Source organism: Megalobrama amblycephala, linkage group LG9 (assembly GCF_018812025.1).
Source record: "Megalobrama amblycephala isolate DHTTF-2021 linkage group LG9, ASM1881202v1, whole genome shotgun sequence".
Classification (NCBI taxonomy): domain Eukaryota; kingdom Metazoa; phylum Chordata; class Actinopteri; order Cypriniformes; family Xenocyprididae; genus Megalobrama; species Megalobrama amblycephala.
The window spans coordinates 34,556,255-34,579,670 of record NC_063052.1 but is presented as its reverse complement, the minus strand read 5'-3'; the positions used below and the strand labels follow the sequence as shown (position 1 = coordinate 34,579,670).

General features: G+C 36.3%; 2 protein-coding genes across 4 annotated transcripts; one reads left to right on the top strand and one right to left on the bottom strand.

The window, feature by feature from the left end:
• The first annotated feature begins 834 nt into the window (after window positions 1-834).
• si:ch211-264f5.2 (uncharacterized protein LOC570749 homolog) lies at window positions 835-11,153 on the top strand. Of its 3 annotated transcripts, none has more exons than XM_048203074.1 (7): window positions 835-1,020; window positions 6,030-6,347; window positions 6,434-6,766; window positions 9,129-9,483; window positions 9,568-9,659; window positions 9,807-9,856; window positions 10,049-11,153. In XM_048203074.1, the coding sequence occupies exons 1-7, from the start codon at window positions 939-941 to the stop codon at window positions 10,139-10,141; spliced, it is 1,323 nt and encodes a 440-aa protein (XP_048059031.1). In that variant the 5' UTR covers window positions 835-938; the 3' UTR covers window positions 10,142-11,153. The 3 variants fall into 3 exon arrangements, with proteins under 3 accessions (XP_048059031.1, XP_048059030.1, XP_048059032.1); XM_048203073.1 differs by lacking the exon at window positions 835-1,020 and adding an exon at window positions 1,732-1,910; XM_048203075.1 differs by lacking the exon at window positions 835-1,020 and adding an exon at window positions 2,389-2,542.
• An 886-nt stretch (window positions 11,154-12,039) lies between these two features.
• On the bottom strand, window positions 12,040-21,400 carry LOC125275800 (4-galactosyl-N-acetylglucosaminide 3-alpha-L-fucosyltransferase 9-like). Its single transcript, XM_048203078.1, has 2 exons — window positions 20,721-21,400; window positions 12,040-14,921 (listed from the first exon to the last, which is right to left on the bottom strand). The coding sequence occupies exon 2, from the start codon at window positions 14,912-14,914 to the stop codon at window positions 13,739-13,741; it is 1,176 nt and encodes a 391-aa protein (XP_048059035.1). The 5' UTR covers window positions 14,915-14,921; window positions 20,721-21,400; the 3' UTR covers window positions 12,040-13,738.
• Window positions 21,401-23,416: the final 2,016 nt, after the last annotated feature.

The window sequence follows — 23,416 nt, the reverse complement described above, 5'->3', positions numbered from 1 at the left end:
CTTTCATATTCTGACGGTTTCTGCAAACACCCAACCTGAACAAAAGAGCCTAGAGAAATTAAAAAGGGTCAAAAATAATACTGAATAACATTTCAGTGATGAACTATTAAAGAGCAGAGCGATTATGTGGATTTGTCAATAGTCAGGGCTCAAAAAAAAAAAAAAAAAAAATTGTTTGCCTACATTTAATAATATTAGATAAAATTAGGCTATATATATATGTATGTATGATATCTGACTTCTAAATCAGCCAGCTACTGAAGTAACAGATAAACATGTAGCATAAATGTGAACACTATGCCTGACTCAGTTTAGCACTAATGACAAATGTTTTGGGGGTTAAATTAATGTACACTGATTGAGAATACACTTCACTAGTTTTATTTTGTTTCAAACTATATACAATTACCAAAGCTTTGGGGAAAAAAATAAATAAATACATAAATAAAATACAATTGCAGTAATGTTGTTGTTAAGACCACAGCAGAGCTTTTATTATGCCGCAGTCGTCGCTTTCGCTCCTTCCGGTCAAACGTATGTGTAGGCCTATGTCCTGGTCAAAAAAATATCTGGGATAATGTAAGTACAGAAGTCAACAAAATATATAACATTGTTCTAGTGGTTTTTGGATATTATAATCCAAAAATCTTACATATTGTGCCTTTAAGGGGCTGTTTACACGAAATAAGATGAGAATGTTTTTACCAGCGACAGTGTAAATTTTTCTTTTTTTTCTTTTTTAACAAGTTTATGACCGAGCTGAGGCACAAAAATTGTCAAACAGCAAGCATCATGTCTGAAATCGCCCCCTATACCCTTAAATAGGGCACTATTTGAGGGGACAGCCATTTGTAGTGGTGTCCGAAACCATAGTGGACGTTACTGAGTCCACTCATTCAATCCCACAACTTGAATGAATTCCCGCGTTTCGCCTGAAGATGGCGCCCCCAGCTGAATCATTCATCCATACCTTTTTCCAAACCGCTGATCCAATGTGTCTACAGAGTGATATCCATACAGGTATAAATTCCTTTTTAATTGATTATTAAATTGTTTAATTACAGTTTATGCATGCTAGTATGTATGATATCTGACTTTTAAATCAGCCAGCTACTGAAGTAACAGATAAACATGTAACATAAATGTGAACACTATGCCTGACTCAGTTTAGCACTAATGACAAATGTTTTGGGGGTTAAATTAATGTACACTGATTGAGAATACACTTCACTAGTTTTATTTTGTTTCAAACTATATACAATTACCAAAGCTTTGGAAAAAAAAAAAAAAAAATACATAAATAAAATACAATTGCAGTAATGTTGTTGTTAAGACCACAGCAGAGCTTTTATTATGCCGCAGTCGTCGCTTTCGCTTCTTCCGGTCAAACGTATGTGTAGGCCTATGTCCTGGTCAAAATTGCTTATTTCTCTGGATTTAAACATTCTTGGAAATATCTGGGATAATGTAAGTACAGAAGTCAACAAAATATATAACATTGTTCTAGTGGTTTTTGGATATTATAATCCAAAAATCTTACATATTGTGCCTTTAAGGGGCTGTTTACACGAAATAAGATGAGAATGTTTTTTACCAGCGACAGTGTAAATGTTTCTTTTTTTTTATTTTTTAACAAGTTTATGACCGAGCTGAGGCACAAAAATTGTCAAACAGCAAGCATCATGTCTGAAATCGCCCCCTATACCCTTAAATAGGGCACTATTTGAGGGGACAGCCATTTGTAGTGGTGTCCGAAACCATAGTGGACGTTACTGAGTCCACTCATTCAATCCCACAACTTGAATGGATTCCCGCGTTTCGCCTGAAGATGGCGCCCCCAGCTGAATCATTCATCCATACCTTTTTCCAAACCGCTGATCCAATGTGTCTACAGAGTGATATCCATACAGGTATAAATTCCTTTTTAATTGATTATTAAATTGTTTAATTACAGTTTATGCATGCTAGTTTCCATGGCAGAGTTCAAGATTTAAATACATTTAAAATAAATACATTAAATACATTTAATTAAAATACTGCCCATCTCTGTGAATGAGGGTGGGGGGCGATTTCGAACACAGAGTTGCCTTCTTTGATTTGATTGGCCATCCCAGTCATTTTGACATTGGCAAGCATTGTTAAGACCGATGATTGGCTCAGATGGGTTTTCTTGGCAAGTTTTTGCATAACCAGAGTACAGTTATTGTTAAGCATTTATTTTACTAATTTTATTATACACCATGTAAAAATACTGAGGTTCGGACCTTGAGTACCCAGGGCTGATGCTAGAGGGGAGAAAGGTGTTGATTTCAACCAAAGTGGGACCAATACCCCATACAAATCAGTATGACCATGAGGAAAGAAAAAAGGATATGAGTCATGTGCAGGAAATGTTGAAATCCTCAATAAAAGGAAGTATGGTTCAAATGGTTAAGATATAAGTCGAAGATACATGTGAGAAAGGATTATCATTTTTGTGAAATCACTGATTAAATCATGGCTTTTCTGCTGAGTACCTTAGTGCTGCTTTTAGGTGTCCAAGGTAAGTCCTTTTAGGAAAAATAATTCAATTTTGTATACTAAATCTGTGTTGGTCCTAGGGAATAGGATTCTTTCAAAATATTATTCCTGCTTTGTCAGTCTTTTTTTTTTTTTTTTTGATCACACTATGAGAAATGTGTCCTGATTGTTAAAAAAATCGCTTTTAACAAATATTTTGAAAGAATACTAAAAGTAGCCTATATGAGTAGGTGAGTGGAGTAGGTGAACCATTGTGATGACATAATAAAACAGGTAACAACACCTTACAACAAACCTAGCCTACATGAATAATCATGTAGGCCTACATATACCTGAAATAATACTTACTTCATCATGAACTCATGATTAGTGAAGATATGAACTATGAACCAATGAAGAGCTATCCTATCTTCAATATTCATATCTTCACTAATCATGAGTTTAAATATTAATTATTCATGTACATGTATTGTAAAGTGTAAATAAGTTGTCAGAATAAGAATATGTGAATAACTCAATTTTGACAAAAATGTCAGATAGAACCTTAAAATTCCAAGGGGAAGATTAATCAATTCATTGACGTCAAAGTGATATTTACATAACCATGCTCGTCTGACATTGCAACAGAGAAGAATTTCAGATGTTTCCTCTCTCCAGACATGCTCTTTATCTTCAGTGTATTCACTCAGAAATATGGAAGCTTGTTTCCACCAGGGAATAAGAAAATAAAGTAAACTGTGACTTTTAGATCACAATTCTGACTATTTTTTCTCAGAATTGTGAGATATAAACAAGCAGTTGTGAACATGGGCACATTAATGCACATGCTTCCATGGGCTGTGCTGGGTAGAGGTCAACTGGCTGCATGAAAATAATATTTTTAACATAATTCTTTCGGAGTTTACAGTAGTGACAACAATATTCTATCACTGAACTCACACCCGTAAATTTTCTGGACTTGCATTTTTGCCGAAGCCCTGCTGTGTGAACGGAACCGGACTGGACAACTAGTTTTCTGTAATGTCATTCATGCAAGAGAACAGGATATTTGGAGACTCACTAATGCGGTTATCAATCACAAACACTGGCAGTGTGAACATATCCAGTGAGCGGGATTTCTTAAAAATGGCCATGGTTAAAAAAAAAAACAGCTAACTAATGTCTATTGAGAGTGACTTCTCCAAAAATTGGATTTTAATGATGTTATCAAGGACTTTTTTTTAGCTAGAAAAACAAGGAAGAAAAGTATCTAAAGTTATGTAATTTGCATTTATTCATGCAAGAGCACAAACTGAAATATCCCTGTACTGACTAATGGCCTGGTGACATTTTTATTCGGGGTAGGGGACCGGTTGTAATGGTGTAGCGCAGGGGCCTCTGGTATTCTAAAAGTGCCCCTGACTGTAAATAATAGTCTTTATTGTGAGATGTAAACTCAGAATTGTGATATAAACTCGCAATTGTGAGGAAAAAAGTCTGATTTTTGTTAGATAAATTAGTTGCAATGCCTTTTTTATGTTTAATCTGTGGCAGAAACAAGCATAATATAATTTTTTTTAATAATTATATAAGCATATAATTACTGTATATAATATACAGCTAATGTAACATGGACTTGTGAATGCTGGCTATTCTCTTATAACAGTCCATTGCATAGTATATTTGTGTACATCTTTTGAAAGCTGACAGTCTACATCTGTATATCGAACACAAAGCAGGGGATTCTCATCCATAGTATGCAGAAAGAAAAAAAGTAAAACACTGTGAACTGTGCAGTTATTAGGTATAGAAGTAAGACACAAGTTCTCAATTTCGCTCAAGATTTATTATTGCCTCATCATCATCAACTCTTTGAATCAGTGACAGATATCTACTGTTCAAGAGCACGCAATTATACAGCTCTGGAAAAAATTAAGAGACCACTTAACATTGATTTCTGAACTTCGAGTGGTCTCTTATTTTTTCCAGAGCTGTATATACTGTATATATGTATATAGGTGTGTACCTGTGTATTTGTGACTAGAGGTCACTGTTCATTTTGGGTAGCATTTAAAGTAGCCATGAAAAAAGTAGCCATCAAAATGTTTTTTTTGTTTTTTAGTATGAATATGTTAGCCTTACTGTTATCTATAAGCTAGCGTGCTCCAAAACAATGAAAAAAAATAATATTTAAAAAATATAAGCATTAAAAACTTACACTCTGTCACTTCTGCCAATCATCAGCTTCTCATCAGATGTCCAATCAAACATTATAAATACACTATAAATACAAACAGATGCTAAAGCTGTGCCTGTGGCTAAAATCGGCCACTTGTTCACACGTTTATTATTTTCTACATTGTGAATGGCACATAGTGCACTATATAGGGGACAGAGGAAGTCTGGTTTCACACAGTCCGCTCCGGTCCAGAGATATGATAGCAACAGAGCGGATGATATGCGTGAGTCGGCAGAGACCAGAAAACGTATCGGATCCATTTGAATTCTGCAGAAAGCTATTTTTAAAGCGATATGGAGGAGAAACGGTTGGAGATGAGAAAGAAAATTGAGGCTTTTCCGAGTTCAATGGCTCTGGCTGCACTGTGATGTAAATGAAACGCTATTGGCTATTTTATAAAAGGGGAGGGGCTGTTCGATATGTCCCGCCCTGTCTTCCTGTTTCAGTGGAAATTATGTAAACACACTGACCCTGTTGTAGATATCTTCACATCAGAGAAACAAACTTTTTAAAACATAAAGTAACGATGTTTAGACATCACCACATTGAATTTGGGTAACATTAAAGCCAAGGTGGTAATGAATTAAGTAACCTCTAATGCCACCTTGTCTGATTTGGTGACCCTGCTGGTGATCTGCTGTAGTTTATATCTGACAAAAATTCTTTCTAAAATACAGCAAGTTTAGATGCAGTTTGTACTGTGTGAACACTGGACCTAAATGCTAATATATGACCAGCACAGTGAATTTTTACACAAAAAATCACTGTTTTCTCATCTTAATGTCAATCTAAAACCCACATTGATGGTATTCTTCAGGCCAATTCACTGCACCAACAGATGGCGACAGACACTTTGTTAGGTTTTGTCGAATCAGATTTTTTTTCCCCCGTTGGCAAGTAGGGACAACTGCAGGCTGGAGCAGTGGGCACGAAAGGTAGGGCGTGGAGAATGGTCGACATTGGTCAACAAAGTCGTCTGTCAGGGTGTAGGGGTATAGGGTAGTTTCAGTTGGACCGATTCACCTTTCGGGACGCCTCCTTAAGGCACGCCCATTGCTCCAGGCTGCAGTTACCCCTGTCTCGTCTGTTGGCGCCTGATGGAGCTTGATTTCGCCAATTGTACATGTTGAATCTGCGCTTGTCGGGTAGTGGGATGTCTGAGAAGTGACATGCTGTAATCTGGTGTCCTCGTCGATCAGCAGCATCTGTCGGTGCAGTGTGAAATGGCCTTTCAACTTCTTTGCGTTCCAAAGAAAATCTTTCTAGAGTATATATATTTTATGACTCACAGGTACCAATTCTCTATGGACAGTACAGAAGATAACAGCTCAAACTGGGGGATCTGTTACCATTCCCTGTCACTACCATCGAACGTACAGATACCTTCCTATGTATTGGTGCAAAGGAAAGAACTGGATTACCTGCAAGAAAATGCAACCTACCAGCCAAGAGAAGAAACCAGGCATCAGCTTTTACGACAGCCCAGATGAACTGGTAACAGCCATGACGATGACAAACTTAAGCAGCAGTGATTCAAATCGCTATTGGTGTATTGTGAGGACTCCAGGTTCCCGAGCTAGAACATCTCTAGAACTTACCGTCATTGAGGGTAAATGTTATTGAGATATTTCAGCACCACTATGAGACATTTGATGGTTCCAAGAGTGATTGATTTTGTCATTTGATTATTTTCAGGTACTCCAGATCTGTCAGTGGCCAGCAACTGGGTGTCAGGTGAAGAGGGCGGCAATGTTACCGTCCAATGTCTCTACAGTAACAAACTTATAGATGATGAGAAAAAATGGTGCAGAAGTGGAGAATTGCACTCCTGTCAAACAGCTCAGGATATAGAGCCGTCCCCTGGTGCAGCTCTACAGATAAATGATACAAATGATGGTGTTTATACAGTGACACTGACAGGACTGAAGAAGACAGATTCAGGCTGGTTTTGGTGTATGGCTGGGGGAGTGCAGGCTCCTGTTCATATTAATGTACATTCAAGGCAACTCATTACAGATGCCAACACAAGTAAGTTTCAATAACAGTTGTTCACATATATTATGTAGTCGTAACAAATATATTGGATTAATGTCATGTGCTTACCAGATGCCGCAACATGTATCTTTACCATGTTAATTAGAATTTTTCTCCTAATCAGTCGCAATGGTCAGATACAAAGAGCGATAGGGGTTTCTATTCATGCAACATAAAATGGTTTAATTTGAGTTCAATTATCAATTTTTCATGACTTTATTAGCCATAATGAAAGCAACAATGGATAATTTATTTAATATCTTAAAGGGTTAGTTCACCCAAAAATGAAAATTCTGTCATTAATTACTCACTCTCATGTCGTTCTACACCCGTAAGACCTTCGTTCATCTTCGGAACACAAATCAAGATATTTTTGATGAAATCCGATGGCTCAGTGAGGCCTCCATTGCCAGCAAGGTAATTAACATTTTCAGACGCCCAGAAAGCTACTAAAAACATATTTTTCATGTGGTTCTACCTTAATAATTTTTTTACTTTTTGTGCGTCAAAAAAACAAAATAACGACTTTTCAACAACATCTATTGATGGCCAATTTTAAAACACTGCTTCATGAAGCTTCGAAGCTTTACGAATCTTTTGTTTCGAATCAGAGATTCGGATTGCATATCAAACTGCCAAAGTTACGTGAACTATTGAAATTTCGAAACACTTATGATGTAACAAAGCCTCGTTTACTGAAATCATGTGACTTTGGTGCTCTGAACCACTGATTCGAAACAAAATTTTCGTAAAGCTTCGAAGCAGTGTTTTGTGAAATTGGTAATCGCTAGATATTGTTGAAAAGTCGTTATTTTGTTTTCTGGCATACAAAAAGTATTCTCGTCGCTTCATAACATTAAGGTTAAAACCACTGTAGTCACATGAACTGTTTTAAATATGTCTTTAGTACCTTTCTGGGCATTGAAAGTGTTAATTATCTTGCTGGTAAGAATATATCAAAAATATCTTAATTTGTGTTTTGAAGATGAACAAAGGTCTTACGACGAGTGTGGAACGACATAAGGGTGAGAAATTATTGACAGAATTTTCATTTTTGGGTGAACTAACCCTTTAAAAATAACTTAATCATTTCTTAAAATATCTTTAATTACACACACACACACACAGGCTATATATACATACTGTGTATATGGGATTATTTGTCTTTTTTGGAGAGAAAAATCAAGGAGAGTCAGGAAGTGACAGGGAGGAAAGAAGGGCACAGGATTGGGAAAGGACCATGAGCCAGGACTCGAACTCAGGAAGCGCTGTTGTGGTATATGGCGGAGCATTGCCTACAAGGCTATGGCAGATAAATTGCTTGTAGCTTGAATCTTATCGCATTGTCCCTGGTTAGGACACTGTATAAAAGTGCAGTAACATTTACAATTTTTTTGCAATTTTTTGTGGGCAAAAACACACTTTCAAAGGGAATCCATGCGATCTGGAATTTTGCGTGAGGGAGATTTACCCATGCAGATCTTGCATTGGGTTCTTTTGCTCCAAACCTAATTATACGCACCTGAATCAAGGTTTTCAGGATTGCTTGAAAACTCACAGGCAGGTGACCTAAAGCAGGTTGACAATAAACTTTGCAGGACAGTGGGTCTCCTGGAGCAAGATTAAAGTCCTAGGGCAAATTTGCTGTGTTGACCACGCCATTGGTTGGGCCAGTGTTGCTATGTACAGGTAACCAAACAAACAGCTAAGTTTTGAAAGAACAATGTTAAAGGGATAATTCATCCAAAAAATGAAAATGTTGTCATCATTTACTTTACCTCATGTTGTTCCAAACCTGTATGAGTCTCTTTCTTCTGCTGACCACAAAATAAGATATTTTAAAGAATGTTGGTAACCAGACAGTTGATGGCACCCATTGACTTCCATAGTATTTTTTTCCTATATGGAAGTCAATGGCCTAGTTCGTCAACTGTTTGATTACCAACATGCTTAAAAATATCTTCTTTTGGGATCATACAGGTTTGGAACAACTTGAGGGTGAGTAAGTGATGACAACATTTTTGGCTGAACTATCCCTTTAAGTCTTTTGGTGGGAATCATCCAACAGATAGCTTGTTTTCTCTGCATATCAAACTGGATTAGGAGAAACATTGTTTGTTCATCATTTATAGGACAGTGTAGTCAGTAAAGTAGGGGGTGAGAAACTGGCTCCTATAAACCAACAGTTTATATCCTGAACATATACAGACCAGTAGTTCTGACCGTGAAGTATTTTAACAGTCAAGGAATTGCTTACTTCTCCTTTAAAGATAATGGCAGTGCATACAAATGAAATTATATTACTGCTTTGATCTGTTTAATAGTTTTTTAACTGTGTCTCATCTGACCTTCACAGGACCTTCCACATATACCACAGCTCCATCCTTCACTTCAGCTGTGGATGTACACAACCATAATTCAGTCACTCCTGTTGTACCCACAAAATCACAATTACCACAAAGTACTTCAATTCAGACTGAAAACCCTGACCAGACATCTACAGCATCACCAAAGCAGTTTTATTCTACAATAGAGTCCTCAACCTATCTAACTACAACAGAGAACTCAAAAGAGAACCCATCTCACAGCAGTGGTACCATTAGGACACCACTAACCAGTAGATCAGCCACTCCATATGTTGGCAGTAACTCTACAGTTACTGTATCATCTAAAGATGTGATATTTGAACCCACACCCACTTATGAAAGCAGGTATGTTCAGAGTATTCTTCTGTGCAACATAAATGCTATTTCACATCTATTTATATACTAGCTGATAACATTTCTCGGTTTCAGAGAGCTTAATTGGGAGATTGCACTAGTTTGTGGAGGACTGCTTATATTCTTTATGTTATCTGGAGTTTCTTGGAAATTGTGGTCATGGCATCGTAAGACCTCTATTGTTATTATTATTATTATTATATATAATGCTCTTAATTGTTTAATAAGCATTCACTTGTCAATCAATATTTAAGAGAAATTTTGTCTTGCCTGTAGTTTTTTGATGAATATTCTTTTTTCCCTGAACATTTCAGAAAAGGAGATCACAAAAGAGGAAGCAACAGAAATAACAACAGACCTCCATGTAAATAAATCTTTAACAATATCAAAAATATTATTTGACAAAATGATAAATAAGAAAATAAATAGAGTACAATTATGAAATAAAAATCATATAAATTGTTAATTTAGACCACATAAACACAAACAACACAACAGTAAATTTTGGAGACTTTATTTGCTGACAGCTTTTTTGTTTTTTTTTGTTTTTTGATAGACAAATGACAGAAATGATCTACTGGCCAATGAATGGACAAATACTTCAGTTGTGCAGTTCAGCTCAGACTCAAACGCTGTCCTAATAATATAAACTGTTGTAAAGTTGAGACCCCTGGAACACAAAGATGGACTAGAGCAGTGGTTTTCAATCCTGGTTCTGGGAACCTATCACTCTGCTCATTTTGTATGGGTGCGTCTCAATCAGCTCCCTAGCTTGTGAATATGTATATCGTGTACACAAATTTGGTAATGGTGACTGAGAGGACAATACGGACCCAGGCTCATTACACACTGGGACACTGATGGTGACATGACAACACCCTTGTTGTACAACGTCATTATTTACAACATAACAGCAGAACAAATATTTTCTGACATTTTTTTGTTTTGTTATTTTAAGTACATTATTGTTACATATAGCTAAATGTTAGCTAGATTATGTTCATTACGTGTCTAGCGATGTATGATTATACTGAAATATAATTAACCCTCATCTTCTCCTCGCAAATTGTAACATCCAGAAAGCTTATTTCATTCCATTTTTATATTTTTTATATTTTTTCTGTGTTTAATACTCGATGATATATATATATATATATATATATATATATATATATATACCTTTACTAGATTTTATCAATAAATAATACATAAAATTTATGCACATTCTTCAAATTTATTCAACTTAAATTCAAAATAACTATCCATTTCCATGCATAACCCTGTAAATTCAGCTCAAGATATCTTACATATTATTTAATGACTCTTGCCACTAGATGGCCTTATTAAGCAAATGAAAAAGTTGTTCTGCATTGTAAATGTGTTCAAATCTAACCACTCAATACCTGTGTGCAGTCTGCATTGTGACTGATTTTTATTTGAAAAAATTGAAGATAAAACAACATTGCCCCCATTATATGACCTCTTGTTCAATTTACTGGGAATTTCTAGGTGTGTGTGTGTGTGTGTGCATGTGAATGTGTTCTGCATTGGGGATGCAGTCTATAGTCTCATGCCTTCATTTGTGTGTGTTTGTTCTTCTAGATTGTTCCAGATTTATTTTATATTTTTCTGACAAATAAAAAATCCTCACATTCCATTAATTTTGGATTTGTTACTTTTTAAAATTTCATTTTTTTAAAAATTTCAATTTTTTAAAGTGCGACAAACGTCTTTAGTTCTTGGACCACTCCAATAAACACTCAATTTATAAAAATGTTTTAAAAATTCATTTCGGGTCAAAATAACCTGAGGGAAGGATAACGGTATCATTTGTTTTAAACATCTATGGCCAGTCATTATGTGTATTGAGATGGCTAACATGATTTATGCTTTGCATAACAAAGCATACAGTGAGCATCGATGCTTTCCGGTTTTCACAGTGCATTGTGGGACTTTTTAGGAAGCAAACGTTTCAGTGCACTGGAAGGATTTTGTGATTAAAATGGCCGACTCCCTGACTTCTGAACAAGGGAGCTAATTGAGATGCACCCCATTGTTCTATCTGAAATGGTATACTTCCCTACTATATAGTAGGCGATAAACAATATGTAACAAAAGAAGTATGTCTGAATTCACAGTACTCAGAAAAGAGTAGGCAAAAAGTACCCAGATGACCTACTTCTGGTGAGATTCTGAAGTGTGCATACAATGGACACTTTACTATCCCATGAGGCCACGGGAGAGGATTTGTGAATGACAGTGAAACAACACAGCTGATGCTGGTAGGTCACATGATAATAACAACATGGTAAATGTAGTACGTCTGGATTACATGCATACTACACACATTCATACATAAGTAATTATTTATTCAAAATATGTACCTGAGAGTGTGCGCCCATTGCTACATCCCAATTCAGAGGCTGCATTCTTCTGTGTAGGCGAGGGGAGTGAATGAACAGCACTTTCTTCTACTCTTATTACCCACAACTGAGGTGCCCGTGACATGTGGCCAAGTATGGTGTCCCATATTTAGAACTTGTGCTCTGCATTTCACCCATCCAAGTTCACACACAGAGCAGTGAGTATTGAACACACACACACACACACCAAGGTACCACTCCATGCCACGATGCATTGCTGCAGTAATTCAGGCAAAAGGAGCCCCAACTAAGTATTGAGTGCTGTACATGCTCATACTTTTCAGTTGGCCAAGATTTCTAAAAATCCTTTCTTTGTATTAATTGTAGGGCTGAGCAAATATGGGTAGAACTCTTTATTGCCCTAGTACTTCAGAAATCCCTTTAAAAGGGTATACATGTGAATTAAACATGACACAATGGCCTTTATCATCACAGTATGCTAATGCCTATCTAGTGCGAGGGATTCATCAATATGCTGATTGAGGACTGTTGGGACGCTCCAGGCACAGGATGGTTCTGTTTGGAGAGACAGAGTCGTTTACACCTCAACACAACTCATCTGTACCATTTGCTTCACATGGCATATATGCTTTCAGCTACATGCTATTTATCTACTAGTGTTTTCTAACTAACTAACTATGTCATGTTTGGTCTCATCTGACAGCTTATAAACTGAATTGAATGGTAGTGTAATTATTGGAGACATTGTCCTAATGTACAATCTAGGTATTGCTTAAACGTATTGAGGAGAATGTACTTCTTCCCCTCTTGATCACCACCCATTTGCCATATCTTGTGGTTTCCTGTCAGTTGGTTTTGGTGTTGGTATTCCACTCATGTATAACAATGCTTTGCTCAGGGTGTAAGAAGGAAAGATAACTGTTGTTCTAGGAGAAGGGCTTTAACCCTGCCGCTCCCGCACACCGGTGCGGAACCTCTTAATACAAGAAAGGCTTTTACGGCCTCTTCTGCACAGCAGTGCATTATTCGTTACAACTAAGTTTTCTATAATATGTTGTTCCATTCTACTGTCTGTATATTTAAACATGTAACTTAATAAATAACTTTGCCTGCTTTAAAGGTTTTAAGAATCTTTCCTTTTGTAACTGATAATGTTGAAAGCGTTATCTAAACGTTCAGGTTAAATCCTACGTTTTCCTATCAATTCAAAGAAAGACTTTTACCTTTAATGAATAAGAGGTAAAAAATAACAACAACTTTAATGGAGTCATATTAATTATATTGGAATCAGATAAATAACTGCATTATACACGTCATCCTTCAACTGCTCTTTGTTTCCGATTATTGGTTCAAAACAGCAGCGTAAGCTTCCAGCCTTAGTAATATTCTCATTTTCTGAGATACTACATTTGGGATTTTCCTTAGTTGTCAGTTATAATCATCAAAATTAAAAGAAATAAACATTTGAAATATATCAGTCTCTGTGTAATGAATGAATATAATATACAAGTTTCACTTTTTGAATGAAATTAGTGAAATAAATCAACTTTTTGATGTTATTCTAATTATATGACCAGCACCTGTATAAGTGGAATAATTATTATATTCTGCAAAAAAAAAAAAAAAGAAAGCTTCTGTTCTTTAAACCATTTAATCCCTGTCCCCAAACAGATATAGAAGAATATAATTTTCCATTAATTTATAATGGTAATAGTTGAGATGTGAGATCAATTTTGAAACAATAAACACAAACGAATCATTGAATCTGTGACAGTAATGCAAATACTGGAACCCCCTGACCCACCAGGAATATCACTTGGCCCACCTTGCAGCTCAACTTGCAGCCCCCTCCCCCCCTTTCCCTAACCCCAGTACCAGCTATTGAGATCTCTGACCACTTTGTAGTGCTTATTCTTTCTAATATAATCACAAATCCGACAGGCATGTTCAAATCCGAATAAGCTACCCTTTGAAACAAAATGTTCTCTCCAGGTGAAGTACCGCATATACAGATCCTTATTTTGGTCCAGGAGTCTCAGATGATCAGCCAGTTCTTTTGGGGATGGGAAGTCATCCACATGGATGAAGGCTTCACTTGGAATAAACTGCTCATAGTTCTCTCTCGGCGGGCCAATAACAACAGGAACAGTACCAATATTTAGAGGGTTGAACAGCTTCTCAGTAATATAGTCTCTATGAATGGAATTCTCAAAGGACAGGTAGAATTTGCAACTGGACACCAAATTTACATATTCTTCATTATTAATTCGCTTGTTGAAGTGTCCTCCATGGGCTTCCACATTAATGTATTTCACTAACTCAGTAAAGTAATGTGAACGCTTACTGTTTGGATTATAGTTACTTATTATCCAACAAACTAATTTGCTCTTCTCTGGGATAGTATATTTTTTCTCTTCCTCTGTGGCCTCTGAGAGCCATCCATAAGGTACTGGAATATCTGAATCCTGGCGGTAACTTGAAGTCAGATTAAACAGGTCCTTTAGCCGGGGATTTTGACCTGAATGAGTTGGAGACTCCATGTTCCACCATATCCACTTCTGGAAAGTAGTTCGTGGAAGTTGCGGCATGTTGGATAAATCCCAACTGATATCTCTATGATGAATCATAACTCCATGTGCTTGGTTAAACAGACCTTTGTCATCTGTTAAATGACAGCCATGGATATTGAAAGCTGAACTGCAGGATCCTAATTCAAAAGGAGCACCAAAAGGCCACATCCAGATCAACACAATGGTGTTTGGTTCTTCTTTCTTAGTGGTAGTCAAGGGTTTTGGTGCAGATGTTGTCATCAGGAGGTTGGTCACGTTGTTGTTCACAGTGCAGCTGTAGTTCTGTCTCTTAAGAACACGGAGACAAGTTTCTTCTTTGTTTATCTGGACTTGATCAACAGGGTAGTTTAAAATGTTTATGTTAAAATACCCCACTGGTAGGAGGTAGTATAAACAGAGTAGAAAACATGCCAACAAAAATATGGCAATTATTATCCTCCGAACAGTTTTGGAATGAGTTTCGGACATTTTTATCCTAATGCAGGGAAGAAGATAGAGAATGCATCAATAATTAGCTTAAAATATATAGTCGTCTAGATATGTATGGGAAAATGTTCCAGTCTGTCTGTAAGTACAATGTTTATTTATAGACAAAATAAGAGCAAGATCTTCATATGCATTGTTTTATTAAATTATGGGCTATTTATACTCTTCCTTGTATGCCGGTGGAATGTTATTTTGCATTTTAATATCTGGTTTGTGTCTTAATTGTAATCAGAAATATATATCAGACGTCTGCACTCTTTTAATATAATTAAAGGGGTCATGATATGAGAAATCAAATTTGCCTTGATATTTTGACATATTAGAGGTCTTTGTACCATTAAAACATCCTGTAAGATTCATATCTTAAGCCTCAGACCCGCCCCAACCACTAACCCTAAATTTGATGAAGTTATATGTGGCATTTGCATATACATTTGTATATAACTGCCAAGCAAGACAGTGACAAAGATATACATCGCCACTGGCATTCAGTCACTCAACATTTGCCTACACTGGGGCTATGTCTACATCAATCTGGATACATTTGAAAACAGCATTTTTGTTCCAAAACACTCCTCGTCCACACTACCATTTTCAAGCATTTTCCAAAAGTTGCTCATCCACACTGAAATGCCTGAAAATGAATTCCTGAAAATCACCTTACTGGGCATGTGTAAAACATAATAAAAGCTTAAAGCTCACTAGATGGTAATAGAGAAAGCAGAGATAATGTAGTCCGTGACGTCACCCATCTGAGGATTCACCATCTTGGCAGCACGTCAGTCCCGGATAACAGAAAATGGGCAAAGAGGCGGGATGTGGATGGAGCTGAGGTGAAGTGACGGCAGCAGAAAAACGGCTAGTGGTGACAGCAGCGGCAATCCACCAGTCACTCAAGTGGCCGCGCCCTTAACCCTTATGCGGTCTTCGGGGTCTTTTTGACCCGCAAACGATGTTTGCTCAAATTAAAAAAAAAATTTCTCTTTGTCCAAATGGCATGAGACTTTGTATAGTGGTTAACACTTTTAAGATCTATAAATAATAAAAAAAATTGGAGTGATAACTTGTTTTGTATGTGTTAGTGTAGTCTGGAGACCCGGGGCAACAAAATGTAATTTTGTAACAATATAATATATTTTTAAAAACCAATGTAATTTTACTCTGTTTATTAATGTTTTTTCTCAACATTTGTTTTGGAGGATTTGTGATATCTTTTAAATTTATATAAATAAATTTAAAAATATTTTTTTTGAAATAGGCTTTTATGCATGAACAGCTTTTTATGTATATTCACTTTATAAAAGGCCCAGATTTCTAACTTTCATTCATGTGGATAACATGGATAATTTGACATGGTTTAGTGTAACATTTTTGCCCATCTTTTGAAAAATGCAGTTTTAAAAGTAAAAAAAAAAAAATTATAATAATTTACCAGTAGATGGCTGCAGAGCTCCACTATTTGCTATGTGCTATTTGAATGATTGAAAGACGTCTTTTCACAAGTTTTTTTCAGTTGGATTCATATCTAAATGTTATGAAATCACAATTATAATAATAAAAATTACTTTGTCAAAGTTTAGCATTTTTTGTGCAGGGCAAAATCTGTTTTTCAATAATAATTTTATAATAAAAATAATAAAATAATAAAATAAATAATTTTTATTTTTGTGTGCGCGTGTGCGTGTGAGCATGTCCATTTTGTATTGGGGATGTTTTTTGCATTTTTGGAAGTGTGCCACTTAATTTCTGTCTATGTGTGTTGTGCGTTGTTTCTGATTTTGAGAATGGATTTTGTCCAATTTCTAAGTGGGGTCTCTGTGGGTTACATTATTGATGATATTATTGAAAAAACTTTTTTTTTTTCAGTACAAAAAATGCTAAACTTTGACAAAAAGTAATTTTTATTGTTATATTTGTGATTTCATAACATTTAGATATGAATCCAACTGAAAAAACTTGTGAAAAGACATCTTTCAATCATTCAAATAGCACATAGCCAATAGTGGAGCTCTGCAGCCATCTACTGGTAAAAATTATTTTTTTTTACTTTTATAACTGCATTTTTCAAAAGATGGGCAAAAATCTCACATTAAACCATGTCAAATTATCCATGTTATCCCCATGAATGAACGTTAGAAATCTGGGCCTTTTATAAAGTGAATTTTACATAAAAAGCTGTTTATGCATAAAAACCTATTTAAAAAAAATATTTTTTAATTTATTTATATAAATTTAAAAGATATCACAAATCCTCCAAAAACTGCACAAATGTTGAGTAAAAACATTAATAAACAGAGTAAAATTACATTGGTTTTTAAAAAATATATTATATTGTTACAAAATTGCATTTTGTTGCCGGGGTCTCCAGAGACCCCGAAGACCACAAGTGTAGTCCCTTAAGCGAAGACCGCACAAGGGTTAATTATGCATTACTTCAAAGCTTAATATGATTTAAACAGATGAAAATATTCACCCCCCTCACAGTTGTCATGAAGGACAAAATGTTTTTTTTTTTCTGCTTTAAAGTTGGGCAGTTTAACATGGGACTCAATGAGATTCTGCTTTCTTTTAGAGCCTGTCCCTAGCGGCCAGTTGATGAATTGCAGTTTAAGTCACTTCCGTATTGGCTCCAAGAGAAACGGGGGGAGGTTGCCGCTTGCTTTTACCCAAAGTGTTTTCTACATGTTATGAAAGTGAAAAACATAACATAATTGGTGACAAGATGGATTAACTTACCACAAAGCTACCACAGTGAATCATGAGTAGTTAGGCGAACTACAACTTTTATTTTATTTTCTCTGCAAAGCTAAAGTGACTAGGTTAGCTAGGATGGCTGCAACTATTGGCCACATGGAAGCTTTTGATGAAAGCATCAAACCGTGGACCACTTACATTGAAAGATTTGACCACTTCATAGAAGCTAACAGCATGGAGGCCGACAAGAAATTGCCTGTGCTACTCAGTGTGATCGGAGGAAAAACATATGGATTGCTCCGAAGTCTTATTGCGGCGGACAAACCGAGAGAAAAAAGTTTCAAGCACATCACAAACACGCTACAGCAGCACTTCTTTCCGAAGCCCCTGGTCACCGCGGAGCATTTTTGCGAATCGGTGGAGGCGGGCGAGACGGTGACAGCCTCACTTCAAAAGAAAGTGTAAAAAGAAGGAAGTGTACATCGCCTTGATGCTGAAGCAGTGTCCAATGATGATGATACAAATGCTGATTTAGCTCTGTATAGACTGTCACAGCCAGGAGAAAAGTCCAGTATCATTGTGAAACCAGAAATTGAAGGTATGCCACTGGAAATGGAACTGGGTACTGATGCAGCAGTGTCACTGATTTCAATAGAGACTTATGATCGAATATTGAAACACCTGATCCTATGCTCAACGAACATTGTACAGAGTACAGGCATTGCGTCCTGAAGGTGTAATTGATGTGCATGTGAAAATGGGCAAGCAGACAGCTGTTCATCCATTGTATGTTGTACAGGGGGACTGTCCACCACATGGGCTACTCCAATAGTCCCTGTTGTAAAGAAAAACAGAGCAGTGCTGGAGACTTTAAGGTGACGGTAAACCCTGTCTTATACTTTGAACACATTAAGGACCTGTTCGCTTCATTAGCGGGAGGACAATGTTTCAGCAAATTGGACTTGTGACATGCTTACCTTCAAATAAGGGCTTCGTGGTTGACGCACATTTGAAGTGGCCTGAAGTACAGTTGATGACATCAACAAAAGCAGAAAAAACTATTGAAATTTTGCGGAACCCTCTTCAGCCATTATGGACAGCCCCAGTTTCTCTTGAAGCCAATACGGAAGAGACTTAAACTCCAATTCATTGATTGAAAGAGAGCAGAATCTCATTGAGTCTCATGTTAAAATGCCCAACTTTACAGCAGAAAAAAAACATGTTTACAGGCTGGTAGAAATTGTGGTTTTGGTCTATACAGCAAATTTTTTGAGGGGGGTGAATTTTTTTTATAACTCATCCATTTAAATTATATTAAGCCTTCAAGTTCTGCATAATTAAGGGCGCGGCCACTTGAGTGACAGGTAGATTGCCGCTGCTGTCTGTGAGCCCTCACGTTACCTCAGCTAATTTCAGCCACTGAACTTGGCATCTCTGCCGTATTTGTGCTTTTTTTTCTGGATTATTTCATACTAAATAATATGGCTTGCTGTGTTAATGGTCGAGACATATGTGTTACGGAAGATAAACAGAACACACGTTGTTGTATCGTCTTGTCATTGGCTAAAAGTCCCCCAGATTTACTACAATGACAATGGCTGGAGAATATGCCGCTCAAGACACTGCAAAATCCGACACATATATCAATATTTCATGTATTTAATGTTTTTGTGGACAAAAAGTGCTGTTGTTTGTTTTTCAGTGGATGCTCATGGACATTTTAACGTTACCCATGTGAGACGGATTGGACTAATCTCGGGATCGCTATTACTGTCATGACTTCAGTCTGATTTGCCAGGTTTTGTTGTCTTGTCTCTGTGTCTGTGTTCCCTGTTGTCTCTAAGCACATCAGTTCTGTTTTGACAGCCCTCCATGTGCTCTGCTGTCAGTGTGGCATAGATAGTGTTAACATAGATAGGTTATAGCAAGTTATTGATGACATTATTTCTATTATACTTCATTTTTCTGAACATATGTACACAGGTTCTATCTCGCGCACAGCTAAATTAGTTAACGAACTAATAATGAACTGCACTTATACAGCATTTATTAATCTTTGTTAATGTTAATTTCAACATTTACTAATACATTATTAAAATCTTGTTAAGATTAGTTAATTCACTGTGAACTAACATGAACAAACAATGAACAACTGTATGTTTATTAACTAACGTTAACAAAGATTAGTAAATACAGTAACAAATTGCTCATAGTTAGTTCATCTTAATATATTAATGTTTAATTAATTAACCTTATTGTAAAGTGTTAGCAATTTCTTAAATGCTTTGCCTGAAATGACAGTTTTATATGGATGTTTTCAAAACACTCAAGTGAGCGGTGATACTGTTTTCCTATAAACTGAGGTTAGCCAATCATAACAGAAGCCGTGTGCGTGTGTGTGTGTGTGTGTGTGTGTGTGTGTGTGTGTGTGTGTGTGTGTGTGTGTGTGTGTGTGTGTGTGTGTAAAAAAACACTGATATCATCAGTAAACCTTAAGGAACTTAAAAATAATAAAAAAAAATATCCATGTCATGACCCCTTTAAAGTTCTAACAGGCATTATGGTCTAAGATAAGTTATATAAACTGCATTAAAATGACAGAAGTTGTATTTTTTAGGAATTTACATGTACACTGTAAAAAAAAAGTTGAGAAAACTTAAAAGTTTAAGGCAACAAACTTCAGCATTTTTGAGTTTTGTCAAACTGTTGTATTCAGTTTATACAACAAAAAGTTGAGAAAACTCAAATCTCATACAAAAACAAGTTGAGAAAACTCAAAAATCTGAAGTTTGTTCCCTTAAACTTTTAAGTTTTCTCAACGTTTGATTTTTTACAGCGTACATACTCTTTAATTATTTTTTGTTTCATTTCGAAATAACCTTAAAATATGCTTATCTTTCATTATGATACATATGCTATTTGTCAAAAGAAACAGATTAAGTTATATAAATTTGCATGGTAATGCTTTGGCAATGTCCTTGTTTCCATATATATATATATATATATATATATATATATATATATATATATATATATATATATATATATATATATATATATATATATATCACTGAAAAAAAACATGTTGACTTACCTGTATTACAAAATTCGTAGCCTAACAGAATGATACGTGATAATTGGTCAGATAGTTCCTGAGAATCATCACACTGGTGAGACTGGTCTGTCTGGAAATAGCTTATCCAAATCCAAGCAAATGTTTTTTTTTTTTTTTTCGTTTTTTCACATTTACTTAATTTTAAAAGAACCAAAACCAGTTCACCTAAAGTGAACCAGAAACGGAACCGACCGAAAGTGACCTCAGTCCTTTGGTGTTCAAAATGTAGTTGACTCAAAAGAGAACCCAGTTCTTTTTTTTTTGGTCCTCTTCAGCATTGAAGTGATCTCAGACCTTTTCTTGTTTACACCACAACTTCATAAGAACTCAGCCCATCGCTTTCTGTTTCAGTAACACTGCTACATCTCTCCAAATGTCCGTCTGTCTTAGCAACCACTCTTAGTAACGTAGTTTGTTCTCAGTTGATTTTGTTTGATTATGTAGAAGAGTATTGGGATAAGGATATTGAGTGACTGAGTGTATTACCTGCAGTCATATTTAGCATTTTCCCTCAGGTCAGTCCTATTTGTATTTGTATTTTTGTATGTCCTATGTTCATAATAAAAAATCTTTTTGAATGTCTGCTGTGATCCTGTCCTTTTAACATTTAATGGGTTTCCCCCTGCCCTGCTGACACAGCTAGTCAAAACATTTGTCATTTGTGTCTTGTACTGTGTTCACAACAAGTTTCTTTATGACTGAATGACTCGCTCATAAAGACAATCTTTGCTGCCATCTAACGGCGTAATAATGTAACTTCTGTTGCTGTTCACGGTCAGGGACTATTTTTTTCCAGCGGAAGGAAGCCTTTTAATGATTTTACTTCATGAAAGTAGCTTTGATACACATTTTTGGCTTTAATATTTGTATTGTGTGGTAACCGTTTTATAAAAGCAATTAAGCCCCTGCTCCGAGTTGTGCCTAACAACACCCCTTAGCTGTTATGAATTCACTGTAAACCACGGCTTCTTAAGGGTTTATTGCTTTATTCTATGCATACAAAAAACTATGGAACTTGTTACTACATAAAATATAAACATAATGGGTTAGTAATTGACATTAACCAAGATTACATGCTGCTAGTGATCATTAGTAGTTTATATTAAGTGTTTCAGCAGTGACGAAAAGACGGAACAGCGGGAACGGCGAGCCTTAAGGTACATTTGTCGAAACGAAAAGCAAATCGGACCGGGACCTTGGTCAAAGAGCTTAGAACCCAAGAGGCGACACTTTGATACTTTTTTGGTAACAGCCACTAGATGGCGCTCTGGTAGCACGGCCGCCATTATGGGCTGAAAATACTAACTGGCCCATAGCAAAACTGTAATATAAACTGTAAAAAGGATTTTATGATCACTAGTGATAGTATTTTATTCTGTGTTGTCGTCATTCAGGTTTGATTTCAGCTTTAGTGTACTTTTTTTTTTTTTTAACAAAGCAGCTGATATTGCCATAGAACCTAGTGGGCTGCCGACTCACTTTCACCCCAAAATGGCGGAAACATATGGCCGCTGCTGGGCGCCGATATTGCAATGGAACTTTCTATTGACTGCCGCTTCTTGTTAGTGTATATTCTTTGCCTCGGTGCTTTCACATATCACGAAGAAAACGAAGGAGGTGGAGGTGGTCTGAGTATGGTACGCTTTTAGGTCCTTTTAGGGGGGGTCTGAGATCTCTTGGTTTCTTCACATATACATGCTGAACCGCTCCGAGAGCATTTGGAGGGTTCAGTGGAACTAGGTGTGAAAACGCTGCACCCTAACCTGCATTCACACGGGGCTTCGGCGTTAACACTTCTCGTTTACTTTGAGTGGGTGATGTCACGCGTTGCCAGACTGAATTGTGGGTTCTGTTGCGCCGCTTCACTCGCGTTGCTCACGGCAGACGTTGAAGATTTCTCATGCTAAACATGAAGTTTCAAAACATGAGCTGGATGTATGACAGAGTATTTCTGTGCCAAATACACTTCTGGATTCGGATAAGTTTCTGAAAGTTTTTTTTGATTGTGGCCCTGTATTCTGTAATAAAGGGCAGAATTCCTTGTATGGGCACTTCTCCCTAAGCGTCAGTTTCATACATGTCCACTGTAGAGGACATGAGGACTTACTGCATGCTTATCAGGCATTTTAGGGAGACATCATTTCTTCCCTGTTCAATTATTATCTATCAATATTCCTACAAAAATATTATCTTTATTAAAGATATTCTGAAAATATTGCCAAGTTATTACTCTTTTTATAGCTACTACTTTTTTTTCATTGCATGTTGCCCAAAGAACAAAATATGTAAATTAAAGTGAATGAATACATGGGACAAACTGATGACTTGTCCGACCCTGTTATTCTAGTTTTTCGAGTCTCATAACAGTCAACATATCAGTCATTTACATAAAAAAAAATTTACTTGGCAAATACTTTCTTGAGTTCCTGACAGCTATAATATTGCAGGGGTTGAATTTTTTTTTTTTTTTTTTTTTTTTTTCTCCTCCATCTTATCACAAGGAAGGGAGATTTGCACTGTCATTTGTAATCGGTCACCATTTCTTCATTTTACTTTTGTGCCTTATCTGGTTCATTTTGAAAGTTTTAAAAAAATAATTTGATACGGAACAAACAATTGTTCAATCACACATACTGTAGGTTGACAATAAAAACTCTTAACTCAGCCTCCCCTTG